The sequence below is a fragment of the Haliaeetus albicilla genome, chromosome 4 (assembly GCF_947461875.1).
Source record: "Haliaeetus albicilla chromosome 4, bHalAlb1.1, whole genome shotgun sequence".
Classification (NCBI taxonomy): Eukaryota; Metazoa; Chordata; class Aves; order Accipitriformes; family Accipitridae; genus Haliaeetus; species Haliaeetus albicilla.
In genome coordinates, this window is record NC_091486.1 from 47,883,632 (window position 1) to 47,905,791 (window position 22,160).

At 37.1% G+C, this 22,160-nt stretch overlaps 1 protein-coding gene across 7 annotated transcripts in view; it reads right to left on the reverse strand.

Annotated features, from left to right (window-relative positions):
* PRDM2 (PR/SET domain 2) overlaps positions 1-22,160 on the reverse strand; it is a 74,427-nt gene that overhangs the window by 16,602 nt on the left and 35,665 nt on the right. For 6 of the 7 annotated variants that reach the window (XM_069782430.1, XM_069782433.1, XM_069782434.1 and 3 more), the window contains 2 exons: positions 7,502-7,612; positions 1,674-6,048 (listed from right to left, as the gene is read on the reverse strand). In XM_069782430.1, coding sequence (XP_069638531.1) covers positions 1,674-6,048; positions 7,502-7,612 — 4,486 coding nt within the window. Of the gene's footprint in view, positions 1-1,673; positions 6,049-7,501; positions 7,613-11,052; positions 11,112-22,160 lie in introns of those variants that run through there. The other variant, XM_069782435.1, reaches the window with a different exon arrangement.

Consider the following 22,160-nt stretch of genomic DNA (forward strand, 5'->3'; position numbering starts at 1 on the left):
AGAAACAAAAAACAAGAATTCTTCTAGAATAACTATTCATTAAACCAGTAAAGACTGACTGCAAGCTGCCAGAGTAAACTAACAGTATTTAAGACAGTGAAGGAAATCTTACCCCTAGGTACATTGTTATTTACCCCAAATACTACTAAACAATTTCCAAATGCACAGATTTCCAAGTACTCAGTTATTTTGCTTAAGTTCAAATGATTAATTTAGATGGAAAGATGTGTCATTATGGCTTCAAATACTACAGATCTGTTCTGGCATCATGTGAAATACAGTTTCACACTTAAGACTAAGACAGCAGCTGATTAGAATTAAGTAACATGAAGATGTCTATGTCCCAAGAGAACAGGCCTGGTAGACATTTCTTGTTCCTTAAAGGCATTTTTTTACACCATTAGTCTCCAAATTCCAGTAACATTTTTCTCCTTCAACACGTCCTAATTTGGGTATTGACTATTTTAAGTCAAATTCCCCTCTAGCACTTTGAAATAATTCTGTTATACTGAACCTTTACTTTACAAAGTATTTCCACAAAATTTTCACCTAGGAGGTCTTCACCATAAGACACACAAGCTGTAAACAGTTTGGATTTTGACATTTCTTGACAAATTCAGCTAGGGGACACTTGTTCTGAAGGAGGCTGCCAGTTCCTCCCCCTCCTCCACTATCCATTACTTTGATAAAAAAAGATACTACCTTCAGCCATAAATCTGGTGTTAATCAGAGCCATGCACTGCAATTACCAAAACCAAAAGAACTCTTCACGACCAGTGAGCTTTCCAAGTTACTCAGCAAATCAGATACCTGTTTCCAAGAATAACATGGCAGGAGCACACTAATAAAAGTTATAAACACTTTGCAAAATATCCTATTGATTTGAGAGACTACATGAAGACGTAAGTCGGGACTCAGGCACGTAGATCAAGATTTTATTTATTTATTGGAGTATTACCCTTTCATGTGATTAAAATGCTTCTTCTCAAAAAGAAATAGAACTTTAATTATAAAATTTGTTTATACTGAAACAAAGAGCATGATACTTCTAACAAATTTACACATTCATGTAACTTTTCTTACATGTCTATTTCCCTTATTTACATGTCTATTTCCCTTATGTTAAGCATTTCATGATCTGACTCAATTAGTATGCACATACATTTTTGAAGTATTTGGTCATGGGTTTTTTTATATGATATGCAGAGAATGCTTTTTATTAAAAAAACAACAAGGCAAGTTATTTTAGTGAGTAAAAGATGCAGTCATAATTTTTAGCTTAGTGGACTGCCATAAACTAAATCTAAAATGATTTCAGGCCACCATGTATGTTAGATATCAAATGCAAGGTCAGTGTCTCCAATAACATTAAGTTCAATGACGTTAAGTTTATTTGCACTCAGGTACTGACATTTTTTTCCAGAGTTTTCAATTCAGTTCATAATTAAAGACATTCTCTATACAAACTATGTATTATTTCATGACAACATGACAAAATGCATCAAGTATGTACATCATACCTCAGCATGACTGAGCTACTTAACCATGTTTTAGGAAATGTAACCTTTTTTTTTTTTTATTTAAGCACGAGAAACTCAAAAAAGACCAAGAAAATTGGCAAAACAGCAAGCAATGTGTTCCTGTGTTGTTTCAACTTCAAATTAAATGCTTACCTGAAATCTTTTAGTTCTTGCTTTGTACTGCTTTCATCTCTTTTGTTTTCTGCTGCCTCTGCATTTGCCGCCTGTTGTAGGCTTCGTGTAATAGGTCCTCCAATCCTCTCTCTAGATTTTACAGTGAATCTGTCTGCCTTTTTCTTACTTGCCACAGCAGACTTACTTGGCAAAACAGCTTTATTATTCCTTTGTATTCTGACATGCAATTTCCGGGAAGCTTTGCCTGAGATTCCAGACGAGCTGTTCTTAGCGACCACCTTAGTTTTTTTCCCATCAACATGGGACATTTTGGACACTCTTACGGGACTAGAGTTCCTCAATGAAGATGATGAGTTTGGCTTTTTGGATCGAATGGGAGGTACAAATTTAACATTTTGTTTTGATTTGAAGGATGCAGAGGGAAGCTGGATTTGTGCAGGTCCTGAGGTTCGTGCTCTTGTCTTGCCCAAGTGAGGCTGCATGCTTTGCATTTTGATTTCTGCATCTGCTGTTCGCCTACGCTGGTTGTTGCCTTTTTCACTGCTTGCAGGTGAAGAAGAACTTGCACTTTTTTTTGAAGAATTCTTTTTAGAGGAGGGAGAGATAGGTTTTTTGGGACAGCTGTATGATGCGTGTTTGTTCAAACTTCCAACATAAGTAAACTCTCTATTACAGTAGGGACAGATGTGAGAGTCTGACTCGGATGGATTATTTTTCAATTCTGCCTTCTGCTGGGCAGATTTCTTTTTCTGCAAGATAGCTTTCTGGACAAGCTGGTTTTTCTTTTTCAATGCACTTATTTTTAGTTTATTTGAGGACATTTTGCTAATCTCAACATTGAAATTAAGTCTTTTAGGCTGACCCATTCGTCTGAAGGCATTCTTTCCAGGGCCAGCTATAACAACCATGCCATTCTTAGGCTGCACTGTCTGTTTCAGTGGTACTGGATTTTTTTTAGGTGTATATCTCTTTTTATCACTAGCAGATGCACAGGCCAGTATGTGTTTGTGTAACTCAGGCATGTTATCGACACTCTTGCCACATTTTGTACATCGAATGGCAGTAGTAAATGTCTGTGGAATATTGTGGGTAGTGAAGTTTGTTGCCGTAACTCCAATACCCATAGGATTACGATGGTGATACTGAAATGGAGGTGGCTTAAAGCTTGGGTAGTGTTGATTGAGGCCCATACGAACATCTGGGTCTTTAGATTTTACTCCAGAAGCCATTATTTTTATAGTAGTATAAAGCTCTTCAGAGGAATCATTTAGATCTTCATCTTCCTCCTCTTTAGAAGGTTCCAAAGAATCTTCTGGCAGGCTCTGCATGTGCTCCACGTTCGCCTTACTGGGGTCAGTAAAATTCTGGGGTCTCAAAGTCCCACTTTCAAACTCATGATGTGTGCACTCTTTGTCTGGATGGAGATCCCGCTGATGCTGTTGCAAATTGCACAAAAAAGCAAATTCCTTTTTACAGACCGAGCAAACAAATATATTTCCTACTCCATGAAGCAGAAAGCGATGTTCTGACAAGTCTGTTTTATCCCTAAAAAGCTGTACACAGAATTCACATTTGAAGGGCCATTCTTCAGCATGAATGGATAAATGCTTCGTTAGGTCTTTAATGGAAAGAAAAGGTGATTCACAGACATTGCACACAAAGCTTTTATTGAATGTTTCCTGCACTACTCCTGATTCACTTGAAGTATGAGGATCTTCTCTGGCTTTCTGTTGTTCATTTTCAGCTTCTTCCTGTTTTATTATTGGGAGAGTATTTTCAAGATTATCAGCAGAGGAAACAACAGAAGAAACTACAGAAAGAGGAGGTGGAGATGGAGATGATGACGATGAAGAGGAGGAGAAAGAAGAGGAAGAAGAGGAAGAAGATGAGGAAGAGAGTGTAGGAGGACCAGGTGAAGCAGCAGAAATAAGAGGTTCAACAGAAGGAACAGGAGATGGAGAAGGAGAAACTGTAGGTGAAAGAACTGGTAGTGGAGACTGGGCAGTAGTGTTAGAAAGTGGCGATGGACAAGAAGAAGTGTTAGTGGCACTGGCAGAGACATCTGGAATCGATAACGGCATTGTCGGAAGAAGGGGAGGAGGTGATGTAGCAACCGTTAACACAGGCGGGCAGGGCGGTGGGGAGGGAGGATTGGTTGGTGTTAACAAAGGAGGCAGCTGGCACATGGAAGGTACAGCAGATGCCTGTAGCACAGGGGAAACAGAGGAACTAAGGGGCTGAGTGTCAACAGAAGACGATGCAGATAGACTGGGATCCATGTCAGGTTCTGCCTGAGGCTCCAGGGATTTGCTTGGGCTCACGCTCCTGTTTACACCGAGTGTGCTGTCTGTGGCTGCATCCGTTCCATTATACTCATTCAGCAGAACCTTCTGTAACATGCAAGTGGTTGGTTTCTTCTTTTTAACACCACTACAGGTTGGCTGTATGGAATTTTCTTTACATTCCCTAATTTCAGCATCGCTGCAAGGCTTCTTATGCACACTTAAATCCAGAACAGATTCCCAGGGAACCTGATTCTTATTTTTGACATCAGACCTTTGTTTCACACCACTAGATAAATCCAGCGGCTGCTGGTTGCACACATTGCCAAAAGTCGGAGTTGCTGTCCAGTCTTTTGATATTTTATAGTCTTCAAAGCAAAGAGGGCTCAAAGACTCTTTTTCCTCCCTTCCAGTCAAGCTCCAAGCAGGTGAGTTGCTGTGGCTTTCTAACTTTGGCATTTTTGAACTCCGAATATTATCATTCCACACAGTTTTTCCCTCACCTGATTTGACAAAGTCTCGAAGTACTGGACTGTGCTGTGGAGAACTGGGAGGAGAGCTGGTCCTTCTTTTAAATCTACTGGATACTGGGGGCAAAATAGGTGATGATGTAACAGAAGGTCCTATTTTAGGGATTTCACTTGATGGAGTTATCTTCTTACTGTCCTGTGTCTGAAGAAGCTGTTTTAATTTTGACGACAAATAAACCCCTTTTTCTTTATGGAAAGGTAAGCTTTCTGTTGAAATGCTAAGAGGAAGATTTAAAGAACTAGTAGGAGTTATAGGTTCTGGGTCTATTTCAGTTTTTATTTTTGGTACAAGAGGAGGGCTGGCAGTTCTCCTCTTTTTGGATTCATTGCTCCCACTGCTGGATGGTTCCTTAGGAGGTTCATTCACATGTGTTTGTGTAACCTTTAAATTTGGGGAAATTTCCACTGTGACTGGACTGATAATACAATTTAGTCCATATAAGTCTGCAGAGTTGGACTCCATCTGAATCACATCACAATTGCTAGTGCTGCTGTTGGACTGAATTTTACCATCAATGTAATAATTTAAATTTTCAGATATATTGCTGGAAATATCCATAATATAGACATCATCTACTTCACCTTCCTCTTCTATTTCTGTACTTGCTATATATATGCTCTGGACTGGTGGGGCCTGCTCTGTCTGAAGCGGTGGCTCTTCAGTAAAGAATCCTTTTCTTCTGACACCTTTGGGAATAAGATGACGCTCATGAACCCTACGCTGATGCCTCCGCATGTTGGTATGAGTTCCAAAAACCTTTTTGCAGTATTTGCACGGATGCAGTTCTTTGGGCTCCTTATTTTCCTCAGCAAAAGCGGAATTTGACATTTCTTGGGAAACTTTGTCAGAATCCAAGACAACAGAGTCTTGCACAAGACTGGAAACATTCATGTCATCTTTAAGACCATCATCCACAATTACTTGGCTATCAGCAACATTATCCAAGTGTTGTGATGATGTTAGTGTTAAGAACGGTTTCCTTTTTGGCCCTGCCTCATGACGTCGCTCATGTCTTCGCCTGTTAATTTGAGTTCCAAAAGCCTTCCCACAATATCGACACTTGAAAGCATGGTTAACAGTAGATATATGGATGTGCATGTGGCGTTCAAGTCCTTGCTTTGTTGTAAACTTCCTCTCACAATGCTGACAGGGAAACATGAATGTTTCCTGAACATCACCATTTGATTCACCTCTCGCTTTTGGAATTTTCACAACAAGTTTTTTCTTTGGAGAGCTTTCTGGAGATTCTTCTGACGTACTCTTTTGCTCTTCCATAGAGTCTAACTTTTCTTCACATATCAAAGGCATTTCAGCACTTTCTTTAGGCATGTTGGCATCTTCTATCTCCTCTTCATCTTCCTCTTCATCATCATCATCCTCGTCATCATCATCTAAATCATCTGAAACACAGTTTATTGCTTCTCCTTGTTTGTCTTCAGTTACCATTTGTGGTTCACTGGTAGGACTGGGGATCATTAGCTTTGGAAGTACATCTTGATTCACCATTTCCTGAATCACAGCTGTTTGTTCCAGGGACAGTACAGCAGAAACAGAAGGCGTTTCATCTTCCTCTTTATGACCTGATACACAAAGCATGCAAAGAAAAGCGTGAGACATTTTTACCAAACACTTCGAAGTATGCTACACCTTTCTTCTACCTTTTCCTCTAACACAACATATCCAACACTTATGACCCAACACAATACCACTACTTCTCACTATTGTGATTCAGTACTGAGAGTAAAACTGTAGTCAGAAATTTCCTTTCTGGAACTTCAGCAAAATGTAGGCAACTGCCTAGACTTAACAGAGAATCTTTGGACTGAATATTGTGGCCAAGAAACCCAGAAGAGCCTGAAGAGTACCAGAACATTTCAAGGCAGACTTCAGAACATTTCAAGAAACCTCCAAAAAACTTTCACTGACTTTCCTTATGGCAAATAAGTGTCAGGGAAGTACTGCAATACATATACATAAAGTATACAGGAAGGCTGTCAAGCAATTTTGACCATTTTCCCAAAATTATTAACAAAAAAACAATCTGGATTTGTACTGTAATGCACAGCAAGGTGTACCTTGTATCTGGCATAGTACTTTCCATTCTTTATACGAGATTTTCTATTGGCCGTTGCCTGAATGGCTATTTCCTACACTTCTGAATCAGAGCCTGCATGCATCTCATTGGTGTGGATGAATTCTTTATTCACACCTCTGCACACTAGTCTTACCTATCTGCTATCAGATATCCATTGATGAAGAAAATAACTTTGCTGCTAACTCACACAATGTTGCATAAGTGGTTACATGTACAGAGCAAGAAGTTTCTCTGCATTCCCTAGCTGGGGCATAAGATGCCTGGAACAGTGGTGTACATGTTGTATAAGCAGAAGGGACAACAGAGTGAAAGAATGGAAGAGTTATGGGTCAAAAGAAGTTCAAGCAAAGAAGCTTGAAAGAAATCAGTAGCTCTACAGAGCTTAAAACATTTATTGGTTACACAGCAGTGGCAATTTTTACATTCTTGTAAAACAGACAGAAAAATATATATTTAAAATATCTTTCAGGCATTTTAATGTACATACTATGTGAAAAAAGCCAAGCCAATTTATAAACAACCTTTGCGGATAATCTTCAGGACAAACAGCATGCTTAGCGAACCGGTGCACTAATACTGTATTTTTTTCCCCTTGACACTGACTTCTGTTAAACTGCAATAAATAATGACTGTATAACTAAGCTCCAAAGACATTATTTTAGAATAAGGACTATTCTCTGCTCTTCTGTTCTAAAGTTTTTGGATTTATGTCTACATTTTACAGTACATTAGTTTTTCCTGTTGTCGGAGTTGCATGTTTCATGACATACTTCTGATACCCAAGCTCCTTATGAATAAAAAAGTTTGGGCAAACAACATAAATATGTTCACTTTGCTACACTAACATAACATGCTAACATACTGAATGTGACAAAAAGTGTCCTTTGATTCAAAAAGATAGTTAGAAGGAAAAAAAAATAAGATACTCAAGAACTCACCTTCTTTAGAATCCCTCATATCTGCAGAAGTAGAATCCAAAACAGCCTTTTTCTGCTTTGTATCTGCTACCTTCTTTCCCTTGTTTTTACCTTCCTGAGTCTTTTTCTTTCCTGGGGAGGAAAAACCCAACATTTATTATCCTCTTCAATAATTTTTATTTTTCATATTTGAGTGGCAGAATTAAAACACCCAGCTTTGGAATATAACATTCTGTAGAAACCCTGTTTTCCTGATGAATATAAATGACTGATCAGTAAAAAGGACAGCATTCAGATAAAGTAGTAAGTCCCTAGAGCCCAGAAGAAATTAAAAGTAAAGATGAGTTTCTAAAAACCTAAGATGCCAAAATACTTTACTTGCTTTCAAAGCAAGAACAGACTATAACAGAAATGTATCGTCCAGAGTTAACCAGCACACATCATACAGTTACCCAATACCTTCATATGACTACTAAATTACTGTATCTCATACAAGTATATGGAAAATATGAAATTTCTTCATATACTATTAATCCTTAATGTTAATTGCAAGACCTCATGAAATAGAAACCCACAGAGGCTTCTCTACTTGTATGAACATTCTGAATAATGACTCGGAGAGTTACAATAAAAGCAAGGAAGTAACAACATTATGAGAAGACTAAAAGCAGCACAATCTTGACCAATAAGGCAAAGACAGTAAAACCAAATTAGATGGAATTGGGTAACAGCAAAATATAAAGATATTTCATCACATCCACTGACACAAACAAGTTTGCTTTCTGTAAGCAAAATTAAGAAGCATGTATTAGTTGTACAGGATGATGAACACAACAAAGATTAGGCCAAAATGGCATTATGCGAACACCTAATCAGTGACACTAGATGTAAAGACATTGAAAACTTCATTTACCAATGCACTACAAAGTTGTATTGCTAATTTTTTCCATTAATCTTAAAGATTCAGTCCTATAATATATCGCAATTATGATAAGGACTGCGTAATAATAAATGAAACTTTTAAGGTCTTCCAATTCAATTCACTGCAAAGACATATTCTCCATAGAGAATAGTTATTTTACATACAACACTGTGGTTGAGACACCAGTCTCCTGAAACTTCACACTTCTACACACCACCTCTTAGGAACGAGAATTGTCCAGAAGCACCAATCCAAATTCTTCCACTACTACCTCTCACACACAAAATGCTACTTTTTAATGCACTGACCCTTCCCTTCTAATCAGAAGTGTGCATCATAGCCCTAAGCCCATTTCTTATTTAGAAGCTCATTCCTCCAACCCACAATCCTGTCAGCAAGTTCCTCCTTTCTTTCCCCTCAAAAATTTTTTTCACATCCTGAGCCAAGAAACTGAAATGCCTTTTAAAAAAATGTTCCTTTTTTCAAACTGAAAATTTCCAAGTATGCACCCCCTCCAATAGAACAGATCAGAGACAGGTCAGCTTTAAAAGGAAACGCTTGTTTTTATTTGAACATTCTATTCTATCTAAACAATTATCTGTATTTCCTCTCAAGGAGCTCAGATTTCACAGGCTCTCCCCAGATTCCACTGTCTTTCAGTTTCATGTATATAATTATCCTTTTTTTATTTCCTTATTCCAATTTAACAGTTTTCTGTCCAAGAAACTGACAATAGTCAATCAGAATGAATTTTGGCACCTTTGGGAAATACACATGCACCCTTCCTAAAGTGAACTAGTGATTATCTCATAATATCCTCAAATATTGTAACAATCCCTGTGTCTAAACCTATCATCATGAACTGACACTGGTTTATTTGACAATACAATATTCAATTGTATTTTGTACCAAACACTTGCAAGTTGTCAGAAGATTTAGCGTCTGTTTTAGCATTCACACAGGCATAAGGAGTTTAAGTGCGTCTTTACCTGATAGGCTACTGAATGTCCAATTTTAACATAATTTTTTATTATCAGCACCTCTAATGTTTGTAATTACAACTGGTAGTACCAAGATCTGAGTATGAAGGATTTCAAATAAGTTTCCAAAATATCTGCCAAGTCACCTGAAATCCACTCTTGAAACATACAGTAACACAATCAACAAACAGTTCCATTTCTAAAGGTCTAAATGTACAATTTCAATACATTCCTAGGGAATCAAACATGCATCACAATACACCTTAGGAGTGATGTAACAAAATGTACTTAATTGCTAGAACCCTTTAAGAGCTACCAACTTTTTTGCAGATTGCTTATCACCTGAAGACCAACATCAGTATCTTGACTTAAACGACCAAATTCTATATTCATCTCCCATCTCTGCAGGTGAGATTGGAAACAAGAAGGAAAAGACTGGTCCACAGGCCCCTCTCATCTATGCCAAACCTGGACACAGTTAGAGACAGTATTTTACTAGGTGGTGCAGCATGTGATGGTATTGCAGATGAAGTCACTGGGCAGTTCTACATCTAATTCTACAGCAGCACTGAATTTCAGCATAATGACAGGTTACCGTAAAAGGCTTTAAACCAAGACCCAATTCATCCTTTCTTATAACAAGATTAGAAATACATTGTGCTCTTTAAAGTATGAGGTAAAGTGTGTAAAAGCAACAACGAAAATCACTTATACTGCTAAAGTGTGCATAGGTTTTCCAAAGTGTCATCCATTTAGAGAATCTAAAATTTATAGTACCTCAAATCCAATTATAATCTGGGAAATCACTAGAATAGCAGGATTTGTAGGCAAAATTGAGTTACTCTAAGTCACATACTTCCTTATGCTACTGATGGAAAGAAGATCATTTGCAAGCTCTCCTGCCACACTCCTTTAAAAAAAAAAAAGAAAAAAGAAAAAAAGCAACTTTCTCACTGATACAGCTGGAAATGTTTCAAGTTCTTGGCTTTTAAGCACAAACGCATTTGAAGAGCAGATTCACCCAGCACCTACTTGCTCTTACTTAGAATAGCAAGCAAAATTGCTTACCTACATCCATAATTTTAGATGCATCAGATCAATTTCTAACTCATACCAACTAGAGACACCAACCGATTTTTGATGTTTTCCTTTTACCAGCTTTAGTTTGTTCACTTTCTAGGCTGCAGCTTTCTTTGTAAAGGTTAAAAGAATCCACTATACTCAAGCATGGCAATGATTGTCCCAGATGCATCCATTTCATGGCCCTGAATACTCAATAGCAGATGCCCAGGGAGAGAATTTAAGAATAGAGTAATAGTAAAGTGATACTTCATTGGTATGCTCTCTCAGCTTTCACATATCTAGAGTTCAGGAACTTCTGAAGATATTTAATAGCTTTTGATAAGACTTTCCTCCATGAGTTCTCAAAGTGCTTTTTAAATCCATGTAAAAACTCAAAGATTTGGGTAATTTTCTTCCCGCAGATTTTCAATGAAAAACGCAACCTACTATTCTGATATAAAGGATATCAATGAGTAGCCCAAGGTCTGTCCCTTAATTTTCTTACAGTTTAAGGTGTCAAGAACTAACAGAAGTCTGCAGGAGGGGGAAAATGCCTCTGAATACAGAACCTGGTGGAAGCCTGAGTATAAGTACACACGTGCACTTACCATCAGGTTCCTGAAGGGTCCTACATGGCTGCTACTGCCAGCTGGATCCACCACTTGGTCTAAACAAGAAAGATACAGGAATGAAACACAGGGAAAGTGAAATGGAAACAATGACAAAAGAATAAATGAAGGGCAGAACTTAATATATGTGTATGTGTATTAAAAGAATTGCAAAAGAAAGATGCAAAGGAAAATGAAAGACATAGATGGAAAGTAGCTACTTGTCTATAGTGACAAAGATCAAGAGGAATGCTTCAACTTGTCTTGCAACTTAATTTTTAAATATGGTTCCTTTTTCTCCCCTTCCTCCACTTATGTTGTAGATAGGTCAGCACGAGCATTATCTGTCTTTACATCTTTACAATACCTTTATAACATTTAGCACACACATTGCAACAGGCACAGGAGATCTCATGCTACTGCCAATGTCCAGATAATCAGCTGATACTTATGCTGTAGTCCCACTTATTCCAGAGGAGTTCAGATGGCAACAGAGTAAGAATTTAAAAGAGAGAACTCATCTTTATTTGCCCATACATCATTTTATTGATCAAACCAAGACAACTCCAAACAACCTACAGTTATCTGTGCTCGTATTTTTGCTGTTAACCAAAATACTAATGGAACTGTAAAACCACTGAGTTATTTCTGGTGGGATGGGATAAGCATGCTCAGATGCCAGGAGGGAAGAAGTTAAACACAGTCTTTCCATACACTTGGAGCCAAATTCTGTAATTAAATATTGCCAAATTGTACAAGATGCTATTATCTTTAATAACCTTTAAATGCAGCACCAAACATGTTCACAGTTAAGATCATGAAGTAAGGACACTCACATCTGATTTCAAACACTGTTTTGATCACTTACAAGAAATACGAAAGGTAGACATTTGCCTCTCAAAAAATCTTGGGTTAATAAGGGAAGAGAATTACTGGTATGAGTTTCCAGTATTCCTTTGAAATCTCTAGTCAACAACTAACTGCAGCCGAGTAACATATCCGCCCCCATATCCCATCTGTGCTGTTGCTTAAAAGTACCACAGATACCTGCCCAAATCTCAAGCTTCCTGGAAAAGAGTGGAGAAGCTACCTCAGAGACGCCTTGAAAAGTATTCTTAGAGCACAGATGACAAGTGTAGCCACCTTGAAAGGGTATGGCTAAAGTGAAATTTACATGTTCTATCCTGACAGTGACCACCACGCAGTTTCATGATGTGAATTACAGTATAATAATATAAACTCACTAGTCAAATCCCTCTGGGACTGGTTCAGATTAGTGAAAGTTTACATCAATCCCATGCAGTAGTTGCTACTTTTCTATAAATCAACGCGTGTTTTTTTCTCCTATTGAAAAAAATCAGTATTTTGGCATTGGATAAAATAAAATAAAGATTAAGTGGTATATACAAGCTAAAAAATCCTTATGGCAAATTCAGCAGAAGACAACTGCATGACCATTTCCACATTATTTTGATTAATGAATTTTAAAATACAGATGCAACTTGATTTTTCATTTGAGAAACAGTTTGCTGTGCACCAGAATTCCTCTGTTCCTGTATCCAGAATACTGGTAGATGTCATGCTTTTCGAAGTAAATTCCTTAAACCTTCAGGCATCTGTAAAAATCTGACTAGTTGTTTGTTCTGGAAGACAGGCTAGAAAAAAAATGAATGCCTTGTACACATAAAAAAGCCACATCCAAAATAACAGCATAAATTGCTCCAAAAAATTAAATCCAAGTTGTGTTGGCTGGAGGAACATGAAAAAAAAGCAGAAATATGTTGCAGTGACTTCTTAGAATCTTGTCCAGCTGTGAATGTCACAGCATATAAACATTAAAGACCTTACATATTTAATAAATGGAACTGATTAAATAGTGAAGTAACTAAGCACCAAAAAAAAAAAAAAAGGTATTGAATTCAAAATGCCCATTATGAATACGTGAATACTAAGGCTGTTCTTTTAACACATTTTCCTCTGTTAGCATTTCAGTGTTTTCATTTTGCTTTTTATTTATTTTTTTATTCTACCATTAGCTACGGTTCATTACATAGTGAAATCTTGTTTACAAAGCCTTTCATTATTATCTACCAGCACCTGCTCAGACAGTAATGCCAAATCATAAACCACTTGACTAAAACGGCAACATACCTGCGTGTTAAGAGCTGCTTACAGTCACTGAGAACAGCTAAGAACTCTTAACATTTAGGGAAAGCTGGTAGGTACAACATGCCTCACACATATAAATATATGTATATAAGAATTATTCATATAATCATAGGGATTACAGAAATTTGCTGAAAACATAACCTCAAACCCACAAGGTTCTTCAAGTATTTTATTTAAAGATCTAAACCAAGAGCCACATTTCAAAGTATATACTACAGGTTCATTGCATAGTTATTCATTCCTTTTTGACGAGGGGCTGCATGTTAAGCACTGCAGACTTAAACCTCCATCATACTACTGCAACAAAGAATATCTGACTTACCGCATCCACCATCTCATAGCCTATGCTAATTAAATAATTTTTAAATTGCTGTCCAAAGTTTTAAGTGATCTAGGATAGGTGAGGTTATTCCACTACATCGTTCAAAAAGTCACACTGCAAATTATTAGAGAAAGAGGAAGAGAGAGTAAAAATAGTAGGGATAAGTCACAAAGCTAGTAAATATTAGGCTAGAAATAGAAAAGATTACAACCTTGAAAGAAAAAAACTCAACAATTTTGCTTTATTAAAACAAAGTTACTTAAATATTATGACATCAACTTCCAATATTTCTTACATAATATTACTGTTAATACAACAACATAGCAAAGTTCCTTTTAACTACTTGCATTTAAATATCGCTTTGAAACTTGATTAGAGCAAGCTTAGCTGAAAAACTCTGAACCATACTTCTGAACACACACGTACATTATCACCTGGGGGGGGGGACGGGACACGCCTTTTGAACTCAAAAGCTTGCATCTTAACTGAAACAAAACATGAGACCACTGCCTACCAAATGCTTTGGGGAAAAATGCTCTTTTACCAGCAAGAAAAATTACTACAGAACCCAAGACGATGCCTCCCAAGACCCCAAGGCTCAGATATTCAAGTGCTGCCATAGAACAGAGATTTTTTTTTTTCCACAGACTGTACTGGTATGAGTCAAGCCAGAAAAAGCTTTTATTTTTATTTTATTGTTAGTGTAAGATATGCTATACTAGGAGCATTTTCCAGTTTGGCTATAGAAATGCATCCCACTTGTTGGTGGGTATGCACACATAAAACCCTTTCTAACACCCTTTGAGAAAACTCCTCCCCTAGGTAGGAAGGCATTTATCCTTCTGATTCAAAAATACAGGCCGAGTATGACAACATTAACTGACTTTTCCATTTTCAAGACTAAATCTGGCTACAACTGAACATTAAAAAAAAGATGTAAAAAGGATGCAAAAGCAGCACATTTTTATTCACATCCCAGAAATTCTGAGGGTGAAATTCAAGCCATACAAGGCACAGCTCAATTTTTGAAACAAACATCTAATTAAAGGGGATGTCAATTAAATCAGAATGGCTACATACACAGCATCATTAAGAGGCCTGTTTCAACAATGCTGTCAAGTATACGTGACAATGGGCAGAAAAAGACAACATTTAAATGCCTTTATTACCCTGTTTCCCTCAATCCATCATTATTATAAATAATTGGTGGGGCATTTTTCTTGCAATACCATTATGAAGTTACCAGATACTACTAGTTTATGTAGGCATAATTTTAGGTACCATTAAGCAAATAAAACACTAAAATTGACATGAGCTGTTTCACAGTATACAAAAATTCTCACAACGCAATTTTAACTTCTGACTCCTGAGAATCATGAGAATAATTTAGAGCTACAGAAGACCTTAGTTCTGTATGGTCAGTCTGCCCAAACCCAATACATCAAATAATTTTAAAGGTGGAGAGGAATAATACCTATAGGTATATAGCTGGGAAAAAAAATTGGAAAAAACCTTGAGATTTCTCTATAGCCAAAGTCCCATCCCTGCACTAAAAAACTGGACATTCAGCCTATGCTGGCCTCAGCACTCTCTGCTGGACTGCTTCCTCCCACAGCTGGAGGCTCATATTCTCTGTCAGGCCTTGTGCTCAGCACAACCCTGCCACTGTTCTTACGACAAAGACTCAGCAGGGCACTACACTTGAACTGCTTGCAATCCCCGTGTAATTGAAATGCCAGGGGCTGACCACTCGTCTTAGTTCAACTCTCCACATCCTTTCGTTACAGGCTGGTAGGAGAGGCAAAAGCGGTGCACGCACACAGTCTGTCCTGCAACAGGGTCACACATCAACCGATACTGAAGGTCTCCAGGAGGGATCTTTCAAAAGCAAAAGTTAGGGAAGCAAGGTCTCTGAAGAGAAACTGCATGCCCCATTGGTCTAGATAATGTATTTTCCCTCGCTATAATTTGAAACTCAATGAGCGGTACTAATACTGCTGCTTGAATACCACAAACAGCAGCAGCAGAGACAAATGGCTGGTTGACATCAAGAATAAAAGCAAAATCCAGTGAGTAAAGGTTCTTCTGTAATTTTTTCCAGCAGAACTTGCATCTCCTCCTCCTTAAAAAGACACTTTCAAGCTTACACAGTAGAAGCAGGAGAACAGCGAACAGAGTAAGCATGGAAGACAAAACTTCACAGTGATTCTATTAATATCGAACTGCCTGTTGTATAAACATATTGCTACGCATTAACCATCACTTCATATACAAATAGTAGCATTTGAATCACTGCATTTTCCAACCAGATTATAACTGTTGCAACAAAGTCTCGCCTTCGGAAGACTTGGGAAGATACTTCAGTAACACCTGAAGACAGATGCACATACACCTATCTATGTTAACATAGGTTTGTCCCAAGCACTAAATATCCATTTTGCAGAAAAGAAATAGAGCAATGCATTTACAGAGACTGTTAACATGACATTTGCATAACAGATGAACCTGTTGCCATGGAAAGTGTAAGAAAATTCTGAGCTGGGCTATTTAAAACACCAATTTCTGCAAGTGTTTGGCAAAGTCTCTGCTTTAATGACAGCACTGAAGATCATGTTACTATATCTGACCACAAACTTCTTAAATTATACAATAATCAGTACGAGAAATGTTAGCATGGCATCATAGGGTATGCCATGCCAACATAAAGAAATGATGCAACAGTTCGCAAGAAGCAAAAGGGAGTATATTGCCATTAGAGGGAGTTCTTCATGAGCCCAGAAAATCTTAGCCCAAGCTATTCACAAAATGCAGATAAACAGATAAAACCCAAACATTTAGGCTGAAAAATCCTACAAGCGGGAAGCCTATCTTCAATGTGTAGTATTATACCAGTCCACAAAACCTGAAATAGGAATTGTCTCCAGTCTTCTTCATACACTTCATGTTTTATAAATTAAATTACGTACCATCACCCTCCGCAACAGAAAGAGGAGCAAAAAGTAGTTTATGTTATCTGTTTGCAATAGTATGCCATCCGCATTTGCAGCCTCTCATTCAAATCCTCAATATGTTATGCCTTCTGACTAACCTGAGTATAAATCATAGGAAGTCTCAAATTTATAAGACTAGAAGACTTCCTCATCCTTAATAACTTAAGTAGTCCAGAATGTCACCTAACAATTACAAAGTATGGCAAACATCCACAAGGTTTTATTCTATGTAATTTTAACCCACACAAGAGCTGTGATGAAACAATTAAATGTAAATAATTAAACATAGAGCTTTTATCTCAGCGAGATTTAAAAATGTTACTTCTGCCCATGTGATGGTATTTCTAAAACTAAAATAGCAGATACAGAGTACACAAATACGCAATCTGACTTGCTCTAGAATTTCTCAATCACTCAACGTCGTTGTGTATTTCTACCTCCTACCCTCCCTAATAACACAACCTCCCACCATTCACTACAAATTCCTAGCGAGTTACTTGATAGCTAACCACAGCTACCATTGACACAGCCAACTCATTACAGAAAATATGATAAACATTCTTCTCTGTAGTTATACTCCATTAGCTTTTATTTTGCTAAGTATTAAAACAAAAGAAGCAGCAAAAGAAGTGACAGCTGGCATACAGATTTTCCAGAAATAACTGGTGTTGTCTATATTTAGCCAGTTTTTATGTACAATTCAGTTAAAAATAGAGCATCCAAATTTTGTATTTAAATACAGAGAATTAATAAAAATTTAAATCTCTGCTTTAACAAGTATGAGTTTTTACCTGAATCCAGCAAACGTTGCTTCTACATTCAATATAGCTCTCCTCGAAATGTAGCTGCACTCAGATAATTAAGAAACACCATGCATTTTGACAGCATCATTTATAAGATAATGCAAATGACAGACCTCACATGACTACTTGTACCACAAAGTTTAAAATGATCACTATTAGATAAGTCTGCCTTTATCTGTAATAAATAACCCAAATATTCGTCATGGCCCTATTTGATTACTAAACATTTGAGAGGGTTAGATCAAAAATATCTCAGTTTTTTAGCTAAGTTATCTTTAGAGGTTAACTGCTTAGGACTTTACCTGCCATTTTATTCTGCTGTTTGCCAAACTGGGTATGTTCAAATTCAGTAGTGGTCATGTCAATAAGTGACATTTAAAAAAAAGGAAAAAAAAAAAAAAAAAATCAACAGGACTGCTGAGTCCACATGCAGACCCAAAAGCTAATGCCCTTCGTACACTGCTGATAAAGGTGGTGTTCTGCTACCAAGAGCAATTTTGCTCCACCATGCCAAACAGAACTCTTGAAAGGTTACTGAAAACCTGCAATTGCGTGGAAGACCAAAAACGCACAGTTTATCCAAATGTTCGTCCAGACAGGGGCTATGGCTTGGCTTGGAGAATGCAGCTGTACAAGGGCTACAATTCCCAGGAAACAGGACTGCCTTTGTATCTAACCAGAGCATTGGGATTACTGTAACAGGAGTCTCTAACACTGAGGAAACAAGAGCAAAGCCTCTCACAGATGTAGGATCCAGACAGTGCTGCTGCCACCAGATTAAATCTCCCATGTATAAAATTAAACCCCTCAGAATTGCTACAAGGTCACACTCAGCATTTTTTATTGACATTCACTCAGATTTGTCCTCTGTTACTCATTTTTACCCAACTGAATCCTTTTGTTTACTGTAACCACATGTCATTTGTCAGAAATTTTTCTCCAACAAAACAGTATTCTCAGTAATATCACCCTCTTCTGTTTTACAGTGTATTTCATCCCCCTCCTTGACATACATTTCCAGTTTTCTTTCCTTTAACCTTCTTATTCTCTTATTTTTCTTCAATACAACTTGCAGAGGTAATCTTTACCTTAGGGGATTCAATAGAGAAAACCACATAGATAGAGCACACATTTTTGTTGATGAAAATCTTTTTTTTAATATTATCTGCAGCAATCCAATAGATTTGCAATAGATTCATACCTTGCATTTCAAAAAGGGAAAATTACTTTGGAAAACACATTCAGTAGTATTTCCCATAGCACACACTCGCTTATTGCCCTCCTTTTACCAGTGCATTCCAAAGTGCCAAGGTATCAGTTTTGGCATGCAGCGTAAGCTTGCTTTAAACAGTATTTCTTTTTTCTGTACAGTTTTAAAGGCTATTATTTACTGCAAGCATAGCATTATTAATTTCCCGAGCTTTTTGCTCAGACACTAAAAACAGAGATGTAAAAACAATATATGGCAAATGACATGCACTCTTATTTGTACAAGGTAAGGAAAACAATATGATTAACAACTTAAGCAGGAAATGGAATTACAACTTGGAATTACAACAGTGGAATTACAAAAATGGAATTACCAACTACCTACTATAGTAAATACACAGTGGTTTCCATTAGTCCCCATTAAAAATATTACTGCATTTTATGAACTGGGTCTCCAACCTAACAATGAACATCTTTAATTATCAATAAGCAGCTACTGTCACAACACATTTGCAGGCATGAAAACTTTGCTTCTCTGCATCTGTTAAATTTGGAAAGACTCATCTCCTTCCAACTTCAGAGTGATAATCCAAGGGTCATATGGCAGAACATCACCGCAGGTCCTTTCTAGTATATAAAAGTAGATAAAGGAGGAGGGTAAACATTATGTAAACTCATTTAATGTACAGTACAGTCCCCAAATCATTTTTATCTGCTGAGAAATTGCGAAAGATTTGCTTAGCTTTCTCTGTGAAACCAAGTGCTTCATTCATTTCAGCTGCAGCCCATTGATATTTTCTTAGAGAAATGCTTTTCAGTCTTCTCTGATAACAGAAGATATACTGAATTATATTTCCAAAGGAACTCCAACTGTAATGCTCCAGTTGCCCCATCAGTGCATTTCTCAAGATGTAGAAGAGAGTACTACAGGACAACAGCAACAGTTGGTGCTTTTGTTAAAAGAACCAACAGCAGAAGTTACTAAATTTATAGTTTGCCCCAAACCAGACGACAGCAAACTGGTATCTGCTTAATTTATGAAATGAAGAAAGGTCAATAGGCTCATAAAGTCACCACAGGGAATGGCAACTTCCTCCATTTTTCAAATAAAGTGAAAACAAACCCCAGTCAGAGCACAAATGTATTTGTCTTTTGCTCAGTTAACTGCTACATTCCTGATTAACCTGTTTAGATCAAACTAGACTTTAAAGGTGTAGAAGTTTTTTGCACACATCTTTTCATAGCATAAAATGTCAACTAAAACAGAATTAAAAAAAAGGTCACTGAAAAGTAACTCGGACATTTTCATTTGCAGGCAAGGAACCAGAAAAAAAAAAATAGCTCTGGTATATGAGAGTGGAGAGACTGGAGGCTGACACTTAACAGTTAAGGATTCAGTAGCTGTGAGTGAAGTTTCAGCACAAAGTCCACTTTGCTTTTGCAATCCCTCACAAGGGTCCGTAAGATTTGAAACACTGGACTCTTTGCTCTTTACCTGCAACTTGAAATAGAACACTTTGCAGGAAAGTCAATTTTTTACTCAACTCACTGAAACTTAGTATGACCTGCTCCTTGGTAAAAGCCCAAGACAACTCTAGGATTTGGCAGCAGTATCACACATGTTTCCTTTTAAGAGTATGACTCTACCTCAAAGGTGTGTGTTTTAACATTCTGATACAAACTTACTGCTAAAGAGAGGTCAGGCATCATTGCAGTTGAGCTGCTTTACACTACCTAGACACTTAGTTTCCAACTTTACTGGCAGCAACAGAAGGAAGTTTGCACTGGCCTTGGCTCTGAATGAGGGCAATACAGGAGAAAATTTACCAAAATTTATATGAATCAAGTCACTTTCAGAAACACTAGGTCTTTCCCATTCAACAATCAAATTGTTTCCTTTCCCATTCAACAATCAAATTGTTTCTTATGGACTGCCAAATAAAACAAAATTCATATTCGACTAGATTCAAGTGAGGCATCTGGCTCTCAATGCAAGTTAGAATAGATGTATGGCTGATTACCCATTCCCATGGCATTTTGCAGTAATAATAATCAAGATGATAAATTTTCAGCTATTATAATACTCTCACTAGAGTAACTTCATGTCAATCGTCGCATTAATAATACTGCCTCTTTGAAGTTCTAAAGCATTAATCATAGTCTATCAAATGCTCTTGCAGAACTCTGATAGAAAGTGTGACAACAAAATTAACTCTTTAACAGCAACCCTGGTAAGCTCATAAGTGCTTCTAAAAGTTTCATCCTAACTAACTTACATGCCCTGGTGATCCAAATAAATAGTGTGCTTGCCTAGTCCAGGGGAAAAAGTGTATAAAGGTAAGTAAATATTTGCTGCTGAATATCTGATGGTCAGACATTATCTAATTTCTTAGCTACAAAAGTTGAAATACCAGTGAGTCTTATTTCAGTCACTGTTAAACCCAAATAAAAACCTAGACTGCTATAACATTTCCTTGACGAACTTGACACAGCAAGTGCAGGCCAGTGAGAATTCTTCAGAACAAAGTCATTCCCGCCAATCTGTGTAAGGCTCTTGGCAGGAATAACAAAATAAATTTGAAGGTTTGACAGATCTAAAAAATAAATAAATAAATACACTCTGGTCTGACAACTGTTTTTCCTTTTGTTCATTCGGAAAATGTACTGAATACTTAATAAGTGGAATATAAAATTACTTTGATATTTTGCAGTTTCGTAATCCAGTGACATGAGAATCTTCAGAGAGACTTTACAAACACCTCTTGCCTTACAAAGGAGATCTCACAATTAAAGAAAACAGCTCTCACACACACAAATGGAGCCTGCTTCTCTTCCCATAAATAAACCAGCTATCAAAATTTTGTATGCACACACCTGAAGTTAAGTTAAATGTGCTTCTTTATCACTGCATAATAAATTACACAGGACATCTGTAGATAGGCCCTCAGTGTAAATGTTCCCTGTAAACAATTCAAGAAAAATAAATGGTCGATGCAAAATTATGGTAAATTGTAATAAAAACAAGCACTGAAAAAGTTTAGTGCCATTAATGATACAGAATCAGTATGAGTAATATTGTTCAAATGGTTTTGAAAAGATGAAGCATAAAAAGAAAACACCTAGAGAAAGGCAGTAAAAATTATTAAAAGGTATGGAAGATTCTCATTACAAGGAGAACTTAGAGCCTTCTCTAAATTAAGATATGATTCAAGCTAGAGGTAAATAAAATAAGAATGCACTGAAACTCAATCATTGACTTTACCTTGTGTTCGCTATAAAAGCCAGAGTCTCCTATTATAAAACAAAAAACGAAGTAGGAGATTGCACAGGAGGGAAGGAAACCATAGAAAGAACAACAGTGTCTGGTCAACCCTTGACTTAACATGAGGTAATGCAAAGGAATTCAAGAAACGATTATTCATGTGAATAAAAGTCATCCAGATTTAAGTGACACAGCAAACCCAAACACTTTAATATAGGTAAGGCAGTCAGTAACTCATTGAGTTTGCTCTCTTGTATGCTATAAGCAACAGGACAATTCTAAATCATAAAATAGGTAATTTAAGGGAATTAAAAAAAAAAAAAAGCAGTCGTTTCACTCAGAAAACAGTGTCT